At 47.0% G+C, this 17,530-nt stretch overlaps 1 protein-coding gene across 1 annotated transcript in view; it reads right to left on the minus strand.

Annotated features, from left to right (window-relative positions):
* Positions 1-17,530, minus strand: part of WDR33 (WD repeat domain 33) — a 1,021,886-nt gene that overhangs the window by 539,515 nt on the left and 464,841 nt on the right. The window contains exon 7 of the mRNA XM_085634920.1: positions 2,306-2,403. Within this exon, the coding sequence (XP_085491046.1) occupies positions 2,306-2,403 (98 nt within the window). The remainder of the gene's footprint in view (positions 1-2,305; positions 2,404-17,530) is intronic.

The following is a 17,530-nucleotide window of genomic DNA, read 5'->3' on the forward strand; positions in this document are numbered from 1 at the left end:
TGTGTACAACAAATGCTTTACACTGTCCTCTGATACTGACTTACTGCTCGACCAAGCTACCACTTTAGAGAGTAAGGTTCTATCTAACTTTAACCTCTGCCAAACCTCTGGGGGCTCTGGACTATGTACACACTGTACCTATTTGGGAACAGTAGTATATACAGAGCCACTTTCTCACAGTCACCTTCTTTGTTACCCGACACACCAAATGCCATTCTCAGGTTCTCTCTTATCCGGCGTTTGGGGAGGTGCCCAAACTCTGTGTGGTCCGCTGTATCAAAGCCTATGAGGCCATGACAGCAGAATTGCGTCCTCATGGGGAGAGACTGTTGCTTATCGCACTGAGGAAACCCTTCAGGGCAGTCTCAACCCCAACAATTGCAAGATGTGTCTGATGGGGGATGCTGGAAGCAGGTATCGATACAACGGTTTTTGGAGCGCACTCAGTAAGAGGTGCAATGGCTTCTAAGGCTTTCACTCAGAGCCCGCTTGGAGGATATTTTAAACACAGCTGACTGGTCTTCTGACTCAATCTTTAAGAGGTTTTACTTTAAGCCAGTCTCCTCCATAGGGGCCCTAGTAGTGGACAAAGTTTGAACTAGCCTCATCCTCGCCTCAGAGTCCCAACATAGAATTAAAAATGTCCTAGCTTTCGTAATGGAATGTTTCAATTCTATTAAGGACACGGAGGCAAGGATTAGCCCCCCCGATTGACTCTTGCCCACCCGGGTTGGTGAATTTCTACGTTGGGATCTAAGTAATGATTTTTTGTCCTGTCTTTTGACTGTTTCTTGTAAGGATGATAGGTTATCTATGCAATTGTATTAACAGGCCATCTAATGTTTTGTGTTGCTCTGTTGTGGCCATTCACCGCGGACAGCGTTTATGGCTCCTTCTTCTCTGTTCATAGGTTCGGAGTCCTCGAAGCGAGAGGGTTGAAATTCCACTGTTGGCCTTGTCACAGGAAGAAAGAGGGAGTCCAGCGAGGGTCATTCCCAGATAAAGAAGCTGGAACCACCTGATTGGACAGTTGCTGTTCATCAACTTGATGGGTTTTTTTTGTTGTTTTTTTTTTTTACAGAGGACTCATGGGATGTGTAGTCCTCGTGTTGTTTATACATTATTAAAAGGCTGCTGGTTGAATAAAAGAAGAAAGAATATGCCTAATCCTCGCCTCCGTGTCCTTAATGGAATTGAAACTTTCCGTTACGAAAGCTAGGACATTTTTCAATCCTAGTGCTGTTTCAACCACGCAGAACTGAAACCACCAGGAAACAAAAAGATATAGACACCCCAAACCTTTATAGTAAATCTAAGCAACACTGACGCATCATACATACTATCAGTCAATATAGCTGTTAACTACAAAAGTATTTGATTCAAGAATCCTTCGTGCCTTCTCTATACTAAGTTGCTGAATGGTATGTTAACATCTTTGGAGGCTGAGAGCTACTTACAGAATATCAGGTTGAATTGATGTAGACGGAAATGCTCATTATAAACAAAGCTCGTTTGACAGTATCCACTGCAGTTTTGGTTAGAGCCTAATACTGTGTTTGGATTTTTAGCCATCTCCCAAACAGTTTAAATACTAATCAGTCCCAAGACAGACGTGAATGTGCATGCTGTATGGGAATGACACCGCTACTTTTATTTTGTCAGTAGAGAACCACGTCGGTGCAACTACTTGTTTACATAACCACTTTTCATGTCCTCAGTGAATTCTGTGATCATTTTAAGCCAAGCTGTGAAAAATTAGAATCTTTACTTATTCAGAACTGCTCTCAACAATTCACATTACATTTAACTCTCAGGATGATAAAAAATAAGTCCTTTAGCGTGCGTTTACAACAGTATTTATACTTAAAACCAACAGGAACCGAATAGTGATTACTAAAACGTTTACTGCTAAGAACTGCATGTGCTAAAAGTACTGCAGAGATATTTGTGATAATGCATTTAATCCAGCAAACACGGTTCTCCCTTGAGTTTACAAGATGTGGGCAAACAACTGCGATGTCAAACTTATGTACAGGGCTACTTTAAACATCCAGGTAGAGACTACAATAGAATTTAAATAAAAAACAAATGTTACTATTGTTCTTGCATATTTTGAGGGAAAAGATATACTGACTGGTTAAAGGATTAGTTTTGATGCATCCAATTTTATGAAGCATCTTCCAAAATGCATGATAAAACCATCTATGCAGCCAAAAAAAATCACAAACAAACACTGACCGCAGCTACCACTATGAAAATATACAATCCCCTCCAAACAGTTGTCAATGTTCGTTTTTCCACATACCTCGAAGAATCCTCTCCTCGTGACACCGCATAAAGTCCCAGATCCTAACAGTGCCGTCATCAGAACATGTTGCAAATTTATTATCCGTAGGTGAAAAGCTGTTATATGAAGACACACAGCAGGGAAAGAAGTCAGCATTCAACATATAATCCCTCCAGCTCAAAAACAGGGTAACAAAATCACTAATTGCACAAGCTCCCAATTGCATAAAAGTACCTGGGACCAGTACACATTATATAAGTGATGCATGACTTTTAGGGCATGAAGGCGAGCCTGCCGAGGAACAGATAGACAACTATGAATTAGGGTCTGTCGAGGAAAAGAAAGGCAACTAAGGGTGGCTAACAGCAAATGTAGAATATGGCACTGGGATATCTTTCGGAGGTTTAAGCCCAAAACTAGGATACGGCTCTTCTAAGGGAATGGACTCGCACCTGGATATCTAGTTCCTGCAACATCCAATGAGTGCGACATGCGTGCAACCCCCAAACCAGAGGTAGATTATTTAGGGGCATTACTTTTACACAATGTGTGACAATGGGAAGAAGACTAACACTAGTGTGGAACCTCTGGAGCACATGTTGATGAGCGTGAGACAGCTTTAACACTTGTGGACAGAAGAATGAGACTGCTACAGATCGGCATATTTGGGTCAAATTTATAAGTAGGTTTACGGTCTCAGACATATATTAAAACACTCAAGTGTGAGTGTCTCTCCAACCCCCCCCCCCCCCCCCCCCCTATCCCCATCCCTCCAGACAGGGGGAACGGCTGAGGCTCAAAGTCCAAACAGGTGTCTCAGTTGCAGACTAAAAAGGTTGCATACTTTAGAACTATCAAATACAACAGCGTGTGTAACTGTAGGCTTAGGCTAGTTAAAACATGAGTGGGCAAAGCCAGTGACACAGGTTTACACATATTTAGATTACCCATCAAGCCACTGTTCTGTTAGGGCTTGCAAAATGGGTATGAAGCGCCATGGAAAACTGCTGATACAAGGAAGGGCCACAATCATTTATCTCCAAGAACAAATGCTGTCACATAGGTGGGTGGCTCTTCATCATAGATGTCACACGTGGGAGGGTCACAAAGGGCCATGAGCTACCACTGCTCTGGGAATCCTGGGACATGAAAAAGAGATGCATGGCACTGAATGACTGAGATGTAACTCCAGGAAACAAGTTACATCTTCTTGGAAACAGATGAACAAGTTACTTACCTTCGGTAATGCTTTTTCTGGTGGATACAGTATCTGCCTGTGCATTCCTCACCCTTTGAATTAGCCCTGCGCCAGCATTCCACGGAACTTCTTTTCTTAGCTCTCCCATGTCGCCGAGGACGTCACAATAGCACGGCTTCGTGCGCGACTCCATATGACGTCACCGGAGCCATAAGACTACCTCGTCGGCGTGCTGACGTCAGTTCCACCAAATTTTGCTGTGCCCTCGAGGCGAACAGGTGGACCGACAACATAATACAAATATACACAGTATACCAAATATATACACAAATACATGCAGTTTATTATATATATATACATGCATATACATAAAAAGAAAAAGCCAAAAACCAAAGTATTTTCTAGCATTAAACTGTATGGTATATAAATGACATGAAAAATAACAATGTCACACAGAAGTTTTTCGGTATAAGCAGGTAGACAACGGGGAGGCGGGTGGGTCAGTGAGGAATCCACAGGCAGATACTATATCCACCAGAAAAAGCGTTACCAAAGGTAAGTAACTTGTTCTTCTGATGGATACATCTGCCTGTGGATTCCTCACCTTTTGAATTGAATCCCCAAGCTGTTACTCTCTCGTCAGAGGGTGTCCAACCGCTTATACCAAAATATCTTGCAGCACAGAGCGTGCAAAATGGCCGTCCCTCCAAACCTCCGAATCCAAGCAGTAATGCTTCGCAAAGGTGTGGTGTGGAGGGAGGCCCAAGTTGTCGCCTTGCAAATGTCCGCAACAGGAGCACCTCTAGCCAAAGCAGAAGAGGAGGACTTCGCTCTGGCGGAATGAGCTCTTTTGGCCAAGGCGTAGCAGATATTGATGCACCAGATGATCCACCTGGAAAGTGTTTGTTTGTGGACAGCTTTGCCCTTCATTCTTCCTACTTAGCCCACAAACAGCTGGTAATCCAGTCTTAGGCTCCTGGTTTTGTCCAGGTAGATGCTGACAGCCCTCCTAGGGTCCAGGCGGTGAAGTCTCTCCTCCTCCTTTGAAGGGTGAGGGGAAGGATAGAAGGTAGGTAAGGTAATGGACTGCCCTAGATGGAAAGGAGTGACGACCTTACGCAGAAAAGCAGCCCTGATCCTGAGAACCATCTTTTCTGCATGAATGGTTAAAAACGGAGGTTGAGAACTAAGAGCCTGAAGCTCACTTATCCTCCTGGCTGAGGTAATAGCGACCAGAAAAACCATCTTGAAAGTAATTAGTCTCAACTGACAACTATTAAGAGGCTCAAAAGGAGACCCCATCAGGAAAGCAAGTACTACATTCAAATCCCACTGAGGCTTAATGAAGGGAGTGGGAGGAAACCTATTGGTGAGGCCCTTAATGAACCTCATAACAATGGGGGACTTAAAGACTGCTGGTCCGACAAACAGAGGAAAGCCGACAAGTAACCCTTTACAATAGCCACAGCACAACCTTGCTGAGCCAAGGAAAGCGAAAAGACAAGTATATCAGATAAATGGGCCTCCAAAGGATCAATGGACCTCTCTCCACACCTTTCACAAACTTGGACCACCTAGAAGAATAAAGAGATTTGGTGGAGTGTTTCCTGGATGATAAAATAACATCCACCACATCTGGTGGTAGAGAGAAAGAACTCAGGTTTCCCAGTTCAATCGCCAGGCATTTAGGTGCAAGCTCTGGAGGTGGGGGTGTAGAACCTTCCCATCCGACTGCGAGAGGTTGTCTGCCCTAAGAGGGAGGCAGAGGGTGCGAAGGAGGTGAAGACCTGTGTACCACACCCTTCTTGGCCAATCCGGAGCGATCAATATGACTTGGGCCCAGTCTTGGCGACTCTTCCTCAGAACTCGAAGAATCAAGGGTATCCAATAGAAATGCGTCCCCCAACGTTCCCTGCATTGGATACTGAAGACTGCAGAACGATGGGAAGTGCGTGTTCTCGTGAGTAGCAAACAGGTCCAACCGAGGAAACCCCCACATCCGAAAGATGTGATGGACCACCTCCGGATGAAGCCGCCACTCATAATCGGCAGAGTATTGCCAACAGACTGTCCGCACGCACATTTAGCACCATGGCCAGATTTGCAAACACACAAATCTGATGGTCCTGAGCCCAGGACCAGTCTCGCAGAGCCTCTCAGCAGGCGATATGACCCTACCCATCCCTTTGTTTATGTACCACGTTGCGGTAGTGTTGTTCGTCAGGACTTTAATCGACTGACTGCGAAGAAAGGCCTTGAGAGCCAAACAAATTGGCCGCAATTCCAGCAGGTTGATGTGAAGCAACCTTTTCTCTGGAGAGCAAAGACCCAGATGAGGACCACACCCTAGAGTGGAGGCATCCCTGATTACTGTGGCCACCGGTGGAGGAGGTGAAAAAGGCTTTTCTTGAGACAGGTTGTCCAGCATAGTCCACCCAGACAGCTTCGCTGTAGTGTCCCTGGAGATTCTGACCTTCGCGAGATCTCGATTGTGCTGATACCACCGTCTGCGGAGGCACCACTGGAGTGTCCTCATGTGCTAGCGTGCATGGTTGACCAACAGTATGCAGGAAGCAAACAGACCGAGCAGGCATAGGACGTTCAGGACTAGAACAGCTGAATCGTGAAACAAAGGAATCCTCTCTTGAATGTTGAGAATCCTCTGCGGCGGCGGGAAAGCTCGACACACAGTGTCCAGTACTGACCCTATAAACAGGCTGGGCTGAGAGGGCACCAGGTGAGATTTGGGTACATTTATAGAGAAACCCAAGTTGAACAACAGTCGCGTTGTTACTTGCAAGTGACGCAGCACCATCTCCGGCGACCTTGCTTTGAGAAGCCAGTCGTCCAGATAGGGTAATACTGGAATCCCTGACCTGAGATGTGCAGCCACCACCGCCATCACCTTTTTGAAGACTCAAGGTGTGGAAGTGAGACCTTCATGGGGATCAGGAAGTAACAGGAGTAGCAACCCAGACCACTTTCCTGCTCAAGAACCACCTCTATTGCACCTTTCTGAAGCAAGGCAAAAACATTCAGCTACAAAAGCAGCAAATGGTCCTCTGAACACCAGCCCTGGCGAGGAGGGTAAGGAGGTGGAAACTCTTGAAAAGGTAGGGCGTACCCATTTTCCACAAGATTCAAAACCCAACGGTCTGAAGTAATCAATTTCCAAACTTGTAGACAATGGGACACCAGACCCCCCTACAGGACCAGTATGCTCCAAGATAGAAGATCTAGAGCTGCTTTTCCGTGGTACCAGTGGTGGGACAAGAGAGGAGGAGGAAGACTGAAGTTGAGAAGTTCCTCGCAGACGGCCTCTACTTTTTCCTCTGTACGACCTGTACAGAGAGTTCTGCTGTTGTTGCTGCTGTGGCTGTTGATGGCCTCGAAAGGAAGCAGCCTTTCCAATGGCTCGATACCTTTTGTATCCATGGCCCCTGGGCTGGGACTGAAGTCCCAAGGATCTTGCAGTAGCCCTACTGTCCTTGAAGAGCTACAGCACAGAATCCGCCTTCGCTACAAACAATCTGGATCCATCGAAGGGTAGATCGAGCAAAGTAGCTTGTACATCTGGAGAGAAACCTGAAGACGTAAGCCAGGCATGCCTCCTGGTAGCCACCGAGGAGGCCATTACCCTGGCGACAGAGTCCGCCATGTCCACACCCAACTGAATGACCTGATGGGCTGCCACGTGTGTGTCTGACAGCGCTTCCAAAGTGAACACGACCCTCTTCAGGCAACTTAGGAGCAACTTGCTTCACAGTGCCCATTAGTGCATGAATGTACCTCCCTAGCAAACAAGTGGCGCTTGTTGACTTTAGAGCCATACTTGCTGAGAACACCTTTTTGGCAGACTGTTAAAGATTTTTTCAGTCTCTATCCCCGGAGGTAGTAGAGAAAGACCCAGTTGACTGCTTGGAACAAGAAGCCTGAACTACCAAGCTTTCCAGAGAAGGATGGGCAGAGAGGAAAGCTGGATCTCCAGGAGCAGGCGTGTAGCGTCTTGCCACTGACCTAGAAACCGCAGGTGTAGACAAAGGTTTCTGCCACACCTCCATAATCGGCTCCCTCAACGCCTCATTAAAAGGCAGCATAGGTTCAACAGTAGGGGAGGGAAAATGCAACACTTCAGTCAATATAATTGACCTCAGCTGAGGGTAACTGAAGGTCCAACAGATCAGCAGCCTTCCTGATGACTATGTGGTAAGGGGCAACGTCCTGTTAAGGCAAGGCCTTCGGAGAAGAAAGCTCCCACTCCCGTGAAGTATCCAGGCCCCTGGCCTCCTGTAGGCCCTCAAAGTGTCCCACGGAGTCGAGGATCTCCCCTCCTTATGTTCTTGCTGGTACTCCTCTTCCTCCAGCAGACTCTGCGCTTCCCTCCTGGAACGCCGCTTCGTGATCCATGTCGGTGGCGCCGGTGACAACTGTGCTGGCATCGAAGAAGGACCTTTCCAAGCGGGCAATGGCGCCACTCCAATCCGGGATGACGTTGGTCCAACACCAGATGGAGATTGAGGTATCAGAGCCGAAAACCTCAACGCCGGAAACTGCCATGAAGGAGCTGTCGGCATGAAAGGCACGAAAGGCGCCTGGGCATACTGCTGGGGGATGCCTAAATTAAAGGCAAGTGGACCCACGGGGCCAGACAGCGCACCGGTAGGGTAAGATGCCCTGTCAAACATGCCAAACATCACATTAAGGAAATGCGACGGATCTGCTCGTGGTCCTGAAAAAGGAGGATAAGGATCCGAAGCCCCTTGGTCTTGATCCATTTGAGGCCTTACAGGGGGCCGAGGCTGCGGCGCCGATGACACTGGAGCTGGTACAGGTGAAGCCGCAGGAAACAGAGAAGACTGTCTGGGGTTGGAGAATCTTTGGGCACCGGTGAATCCCCCCGACGCCAGACAGAGGGCTAGTCGCCTGTGGAGAAGGAGTAAGCAACAGCAAGACTGCATCCTTCTCAGGATGCTGCTTCACGAAGGAGGACTACCTTGATGTCCTGCCCTTTGATGACCGATGTCGAGACACGTCTTCTCCTCCTCTTCTTATGCTTCCTCGACTTCGAAGCATGTGAGGTCAACGACTTCGATCTCTTGCGACCCCTTGCAACAAGAAGTTTCGCCTCACACTTCAGCACCTTTGGGTTCATCTTCCGACAGCACGAACACCCTTCGACGTCATGGTCCAAAGAAAGACATTACAGATATTCAACGTGGGGATCTGTGATAGACATATGACCCACACACTCCCTACAGGGCTTGAAACCGGACTTCTTCAAAGTAGCCATTCTCAGTGCAACACGAAGTATAGATAGAAACAAAGTTGTACCATGTAAAATATTGAGTCCTAAAAAAAATTGTTACGCGGCAACGGCGCGGAAAAAAGGGAACGGACGTCAGCATGCCGACGAGGTCTTCTGATGGCTCCAGTGACGTCATATGGAGTCGCGAGATGCTGTGCTTGTGTGACGTCCTTGCGACGTGGGAGAGCTAAGAAAAAAATGTCCATGGAATGCTGACGCAGGGGTAATTCAAAAGGTGAGGAATCTACAGGCAGATGTAGCCATCACAATGCGTATTACATTAACACTCAGCATATTGTGCATCTACGGCTTACACATTAACAAGTACTTAAAACCGAGGGGCACGGCCCAACAGAGGTGTTTGAAAGGTGCCACACCAACATTTGCATGTGTAGCACAAAGCCCGTAAGTAACAAATATACACACTTCTGAACATAATTGCATATCAAAATCTGCATTTTTTTCATGTTAAACTTTGTGTGCAAGTTTTTTATAATCCACGTACATAACTGTATTAGTTTGACAGGAAGGGAACTTATTATTTGTGCATTTTGACTGAAAACACACCGAGAACACTAAGTTGACCATGCCTGTGACACTTAAGTTAATTACTAAAGTAACCTGGTTTATTGCTGTAAAAATGTAGAGATTGTATTCTGAAGTACTGAAAGAGCCAACAATTTTTCAAGAGGCGCATGCTCAGGTGGGTGACCTCTGGCAGTGGCACAGACATTTTGCTAAGCAGGTACTTTTTAAGCTAGTGACAAACAGCATTCATCCATCCATACTTAATTTCCAATTCCTTTGAAGTAATGCACTAATATCTTACAACAGACACTACAAAAAAGACACTAAAAACAAATGCAACTCCATGGGAACTCTCCAACCCTCTGAATAAATGCTGTGTACAAATATATTTACATTTTTACTTCATATTTACCCGATATATGTAATGTTGACTGGGCCTCACAAACGAAATCGAATTGGACTGATGCTCATAGAATTTTACATAGGAATACTTACCAAGATGAAAAGGTTAGAAAGACAGTATGCTCAAGATTCTGGGAAGATCAAAATGGTAAAGTGCAGAAGGTGGGATTTATAAGTCGATAAAGTAAGGAGGTGGTCAAGCAAAATGTTCAGTAAATGTTTTAGGAGGAAAATGGGCAGACTGGTTAAAAAGAGTATTGTTGGGGGTGTAACCAAGCGCGCAAGATGGCAGACGCGCTATGAGAGAGCTCCCGGCAGCGATAACCGACTCAAACAATCCAACCCGCCAGGCTCATTGGGAGGACAATCCTTCCTGTCGTGACTCCCCTGTCATGGTGACGACAGCCCCCTAAAAGTTGGGGTGTTCAGCACGATGGAAGCACAACATCATTGTGGCGTGCAGGGCTGGCTGTACCCGTGATAGCCGTCAGACAATACGCATAGCTACTGAACGGATGATGCGGTGTTTGCGGACTGGGGCTTGGGTGCTGCCCGGGAAGTGCTGTGGGGGCCGCCTGGTTGGGCCAGTCTTGGGGTTTTCCCTGCCCAGGCATCTGGTGATCTACTGGACACAGCGGACGCCCGAGGGGTGGGGCGGACCACCCCCATGCACAGGCTGCGTTCCTGACCAGAGCTGGCGGTAGACAGAGGGGCAGGCCAGGCCACAATCAACGGACGCAAGCAGGCTGCAGCCAGGGTCGGGGGAATGAGGGCGGCCGGAGGGGGTTGCTGCTGCAGTGTGCTGATCTGCATAGCTGCTCAGCTGGACGTGCCTGGATCATGTTACCTCCGGGCCCCCAGCAGCGACCTATTTTGTGTGTGACTGAGAGGAGGAGATTCCCACCGACCTACGACCCATGTGGAGGGTGGTGTGAGCTTCATCGGCCTCCATACAGCCCCCATCCTCACTTCAATGGTTTGGAGCAACCGACCGTGCGGACCAGGTTGTGCGTGATGCTGTAGAGGCCGGTAGTTGCGCAGTGAAGAGTTGCCTGGCCTCCACGCATGGGCTGCTGTGACCCCTGTTCTTCACCCTTGGCCATCTCCTTGGGACACCAGAGTCTGGATTGCCAACTCCTCAGTCGAAACAGTGGTGTGCTGCATTAGGCGGCGCAGTGCCGCGGGTGCCCCCTAGCTGCAAAAGCGTCGAGGCCAGGCTCTGGTGCAGTTTGCAGCTCGGGCTACTAGAGTAAAAAAAGATCACCTAGATACCAGCTACGGTCAATCGATCCTGCGCGAGGTGAATTTATCATCCCCTAGTCAACCAGAATAAAACACAGGGCATCAAGATGTCCAAGGACAAACAACCCCCGTCCACGGCTAAGCAAAGCATATTAGACCAATATACGCAAGCACACTGTAACGGCACATAACATGCAAGATTCACCCCCGGGCATTCTTGAAAACACTACGCTGTTAGCTGCCATTAACTATTTGCAGGACACTCTGGAGGTCAAGATTGGCGCCGTGGGAAACGTGGTGAATTTACTGCGCCAGGACTGAGAAAAGCAGTTGACCGAATTACCGAAGACGAGACAAGAGTTTCGAAGGTCGAGTAGTCGGTAATAACCTACAACATAAAGTCACAGCCCTAACTGAGACAACCAAGGAGCTCGCTATATGAGTGGAGGATGCAGAGGGTCACGCCCAATGCAACAACCTGTGATTTGTGGGCTTCCTGGAGGAATGTGAAGGCTCCTCGGGGAAACAGTTCCTGACGAAATGGCTGAGATCCATGGTTCCACCAGAGTCTCTCTTCACGTTTAGTGTTGGAAGAAGCCCCCACCCAGCGCACGACGGCAACCAATTATTGTGAAACTCAAACTACCTGGATCGGAACGCGATCCTGTGCTATGCCCGCAGTCAGGAAAAATTGTTTATGAGTCAACCCACATTATGATTTTCCCTGACTATACAAGAATGGTACAGCAACAGAGACACTCCTTCCTTGTGGCTAAACAAAAAAGGTGAAATCTTAAAATTCAATATATGCTGTAATACCCAGCACGGCTGAGGCTGGTATAATTCCCAGACATTGTTTTTTGATACTCTAGAGGCCGCTTTCCAGTGGATAGATGAATCGTGGTTCTCAAACCACATACCCAGCCTCATTGAAGCTACTGAAGGACTGTCGTCCCATGTGAGACTAAAACAATGATTACTGAATCCCTTTCCAACTCTCCTCCCAGTTTTAAATTTCATACTGAGTTCGCAGACTCTCTCCTCTTTTGTATATGATCATTTCATGTGCATGCAGCATTCAATGTGTGGGGTAATTATATGGAGGGAGGGCATTGATTATTAGCCATGTGCTGCGCAGAGAAGATTTTCTATATTAACGCTGCCACCCTAGAGTAGTTTCTAAGAATCCTTTCTAGTGTTTGTTTTTTGGGTGTTGGGTTCCTGGGATCCTTTGGTGGTGGCCCACCCCATTCCCCCAGTTGGGGTATGGTAGGGGCGCATGCCGCAACAGATACTTCCTGTTCTGTTAAGTGTGTATCAGAATGTTCTACAAAAAGCGATCATGGAATACCTTCACACTTAACAAATCTACAGCCTCCATGAAAGTGGTCCAGTGGGAGGCTCTAAAGCCTACTTTAGAGGAGTAGATATTAGTTTTTGTGCGGGGGGGAATCGCCGGAGTAGGGGCCAGTAACAAGTTGATCAAGAAACCCAAATTAAGAAGTTGGAGGGCGATTATAGGAAGCCAGACAATACAGCAGCAAGGCTTCAGCTAAGTCTGACCCAACAATTATACAAACAGCACCTACTCAATGAGGCGAAAACCGTCTAGCTAGCCCCACAACACTGCATTTATCAACGGGGAGTTAAGTCCAGTCGCATAGGCTGTGAGTAAGGTTTCACCAGTACCGGTGGTGCAGGATCAACGGGGAAGTTTGATTTCAGGGTCGACGGAAGTTGCCAAAAGTTTTGCAGATTATTACAGCGCGTTTTACCCCCCAAATGATCATATGGGCCTAGAGTTGGTCCAGAAATTGCTTAAAGACATCCCGCCACGCGTTCTATCAGTTGAGGCACAAACAATTGGAGGACAAGCTTAAGGTGAAGGAACTGGCATTGGCCCTAGTGGAAATGCGGACTGGACGGGCTCCAGGGCCTAATTGCTTCCCAAGCAGGTTCTTGAAGCTTTTCATGCCACAGCTTGGCAGCTCATTACTAGAATCTATACAGGAGGCATCAGATGCCGCCATATTCCCTGGAGACTGGCGACATGCGGAGATTGCTGTATTCCTGAAGCCGTGGCGACCGCCAGATCTACACTCCTCCTACCATCCGATTTTTCTCCTCAACTTCGAAGTGAAGCTGCTGGCTAAAACTTTGGCCAATAGACTATCTAAATACATGTCCGATCTGGTACACTTAGACCAAGTGGGCTTTATGCCCCAGCAGTCCACACGCCATAACATTAAGCGCATCTACAATGTCTTGGCTATGGTTGACCACTTAGCACTCCCAGCAGCAATCCTCTTCGAGCATATGGACAAAGCATTCGACTCTGTTAGCTGGCGGTATTTATTTGCTCTACTCTAGAGCATTAATTTCGGTGCACGCTTCCTCAACTACGTGAAACTCCAGTACAACAGGTTTGACAGCTTCGGTCAGGGGTGAGACTTCGGCCCCCTTCGAGGTAGGCAAGGGCACTCGCGAGGGATGCCCACTTTCCCCATTACTATCTGCCTTGGCAATAGAACCTCTGGCAATCTGGGTCTGTTCAGACCCCTTGCTGATGGGATTTGAGTGGTCACAGGAGCTATCAGATCCAGTCGCTCTCTATGCTGACAATGCATTGTTTTTCCTCACTAATCCATGCTCCTCTGGCCTGTGTTTACTGCAGATTCTGCGTATCTTAGGTGAGATGTCGGGATTGCACACAAACTCTGGGAAATCTGTAGTGTTTTTCATGAAAGCATCCGAGAGATTGGTCCTGGGCTTCCGATCTGAATATTGCTACCGACTGTTTTAAATGTCTGGGGGTATAGAACACCCAGAATCCAGCACTTGCTTGGGACCATTATATTGCTCCATTATCACCCTGTGTACACGAGGAGATCAAGGTAGGGTTCCCGCTGCCTCTCACCCTACTATGGTTTCTATGCCGCAAATGGTCTATCAATTACAGAATTATCCCTTCAACATCCCCCCAGTCTGGTTCAAGCAGGCTAACACCGCCCTCACACAGTTCTTATGGGGTCGGGGGATGTTACGTATTGCCCTACGGACTTGTGTTCAGTCCACTTTTAATGGGGGTATCACCGCCACAGATATTTACTACTACTATGCAGCATCCCACCTTCTCCTTATTAGTGAACGGTGGTACACACCTTGGGCCGACCCTGTGTACGGGACAGAGGGCTGGGCGATGCTTCATTTATACACTTTCTATATGGTGGTAAGACAGGAAGACACATTCCGCATGCCACTCAAACTGTGTTTTGTCTATGGAAACAGACACTAAAACGTATGGGCTGGCGGACCCGATTGACCCAGATGACTCCATTTTGGGGAGTCGGGGGACTTTCATGAGCCAGGTGGCATCCATTTCGGGAATCCGGCAGAGGAATGCCATCGGCATCTCAACATTAAGTGATGTTATGCATGTGTTAATCCTCAAACCCTTCTAGGAATTGCAAACCGACTTTCAAAAGTCAGCAACTGTATAGATATTTTCAGCTATGGCACGCTCTACTCCCTGTATACAGGTCTTACAGGAACTACTGGAACTCAACCCATTAGAGGGCAGGCTACTAACTGGGGATCTGGGCACACATACAATAAAGACAAGTATACCAGACACTAGTGACAAATAGTACATCCACACTTACAACCTTGAGACAGACTTGGCAAGGACATATAGTACATGCACACTTTCAACCTTGAGACAGACTTGGCAAGAAGACATACCCACACTAGATGATGATGATTTGACAAAGGCTCTGATGGCACCGCGTGAAGCGGCGATATGGGCCAGGTTGAACATCATTTAACAAATACCTTCACAGAGCCTATTTTACCTGATGTCGGCTATGGTGCATGGGCGTCATTGCCTCAAGGATGTTCCTGAGGTGTGAGATGGCTACGGGCACCTTCCTACATACAATGTAGGAATGCACAACACTTGCGATTTTCTGCCAAGGAGGGGGTGCTGTCATGGGAGATCCCCTTCCAAATAAAGACAATATTACTCCACATTACAGAAGGCATTGGAGAGAACAGATACGAGGCATTTACTCATCCTAGGCTTAACCCTGGCCAAACGTGATATCACAAGGCTATGGCAAGACGCGTCCCCGTCCACAATAAGCACATGGAAGTTAGGAATAGTCCACCGAATGGGCATGGAGGTGGCAGTGTTTCGAGCAAGGGTGTGCCCACAAAAACACACAAACATATGGCAGAGCTAGGCACGCCACATGGGTATCGTATCAGCACTGATGCATTTGGTAGACTCCCTTCGCAACAGAGATACAACAATTTAACGAAGGATCATGAATCCCCTGCCCCCCCCCCCCAAACACATTAACGCACGTCTGCATTCCCTAAATAGGAATTATGAAAATATTTTTCGTGATGGGAAGGGTGGATTGGCTTTTGATACTGTATGTCGGCATTATGGAGGGTGGGCGACTGGTTGTTTCTTTACTGCAAGTTTGAACAGATCATGTTGGCCAGAATGTAATGTCTAAATAAATTCTCATAAAATATGTAAAAAAAAATGTTTTTAAATTTATTTATTTTTAAAAAGAGTATTGATGAGCGATACACAAATGTAGCATTTCTATACTCTACTTTGGCAGGGGGCCATATAGTTCAAAAAGCTAGAGCACCAGTTTGAGCCTCAAACAGAAAAATATTCTATTGTGGCAACTAACTTCAGATATCTTAATGTCTTATTTGTTATGCAAGTGCTTCAGCTGGTATCAATATCTTTGCATAGGTGTTTTAAGCTGAAGCTGGGCTACTAATTGGATAGAATGGCTTATTCCTTAGACACAGATTAGCCAAGCTGTCTAGATTAGTGAGGTGTGTAGCTCTTTTGTTTTCATAAAGCCACTTTTAACTACTGTTCCAACTGGCTCCTTGGCTCCCTGTAACCATAGCCACCTAAGTACCGGCTTCTGATACCCCGGTCCCCATTACTTGAAGCTCATATTTTAGGTTCCTTATTTCTGGGCTTTTCCTTTTCCTATCTCTGTATTTATTCTTATTCCATTGCCCTAATTATTTCTATTTGCGTGGTGCATATAGTCGACTCTTTAGTTGGGTGTACTCAGCTTAGAGTGAAAAGTTATGCGATTGTTGAAAATTATTGGTTCTAGGCGGTATTGTCTTGATTGCTATGTTGTTACTTCTTTAGTCAGTTGTCATTGAGTGCAGTGCTTGTTAACATGAGGCACTGTTTTTTGTGTTAAACACATTCAGCCATTAGATAATCGCTTAGTAGTTTTTGTTATGATTGCGGTTATGCATGGAAATTCTCCGATGACCAATAATAAGCATGTGTGGTATGTTCAGGAGGGTGAAGGACTCCCAAAGGTATTGCTTAACGGGTGCAGGTTAGGGGCTGTGTAATCAGAAACGTTCTGCAGTAACAGGGGGACTTTATACACACACTAACAAAACTGGTACAGCAGAACTAGCATTAATGCAAAATTCCCACACACAGAAAATGTATGGTAAAGCAAACATCTTTCAAACGGAGTATGTAAAGCATGGTCAACAGCAGTGTAAGCTTCAATAATACAGACACTTCATGGCAAACAGGAAAACTAGGCTACGTCTGGTGCCTCTAAAAGTTTAACAGTGTTAGGATAGCCAGCCACCCTGCCTCTTTTACAGCCCAACTATACTCTCTGAACGAAGAGACAAAGAGGACTGAATGTGCTTCTTTTTGCGCCCCCCCCCCCCCCATTCACTTTTCCTTTGTCTCAGGTCAGTCTAGATGTATCTGAACCTTAATACAGCAGCAGAAGCTGCTGCTTATACCATAACCAACCACTATAGAGCATCCTACTGGGAAGCACTCTTCTTTGACAAAGATCTGGTCAAAATGAAAAAAAACGCTTTTCAGCCGGGATGAAAGTAATTGCCGCCTGGATGCCGGAGAATTACCTCCAGTTGAATGCAGGCAAGACCGAGATAATGCTCTTTGGCAAGGCCCAACATCTTTGGGCCTCCGACTGCTGGCCTTCAGAACTAAGCACAGCTTTGATCCCCAGTCAAGAACTTAGATGTCCTTTCAACCAATCCCCCACAATATAAGAGCAGGTTGTGACTATCGTAGGCACCAATTTCACATGATGCGTCTGCAGGGGAGATCCTTTCCTCTTTTCCCACTTTCTGCGAGGAAAATGTTGGTTCAGGCTCTAGTTGGTTGACTGGACTACAGCAATGCCTTCTTGGCTTCTGCAAATGAGACTTTATCAAAATTACAAGTTGTTCAGAATACTGCAGGTCCTCTCATTCGCAATCTTCCTGCTGGGGCTGCACCCTCTCCCCTTCAACACTCACTTCATTGGTTGTTCCAGGCTCTGGCCGTGAGGAAGGAGAATGAGCAGCCACCCGATCTGGTCTTTCTGGTGCGGGGGACCACTGCGTAGGAGAGCTGGACTGATCGTAGGGTCCTTCGGGGTGCGTGGAATTTGAGTCAGCTGTTCAGGTATGCTGGTCCGGTGTCGTGGAGGGCCTTGTGAGCGTGGGTTAGCATCTTGAAGGTGACTCTAGCTTCGAT

This window comes from Triturus cristatus, chromosome 11 (genome assembly GCF_964204655.1).
Source record: "Triturus cristatus chromosome 11, aTriCri1.1, whole genome shotgun sequence".
Lineage (NCBI taxonomy): Eukaryota > Metazoa > Chordata > Amphibia > Caudata > Salamandridae > Triturus > Triturus cristatus.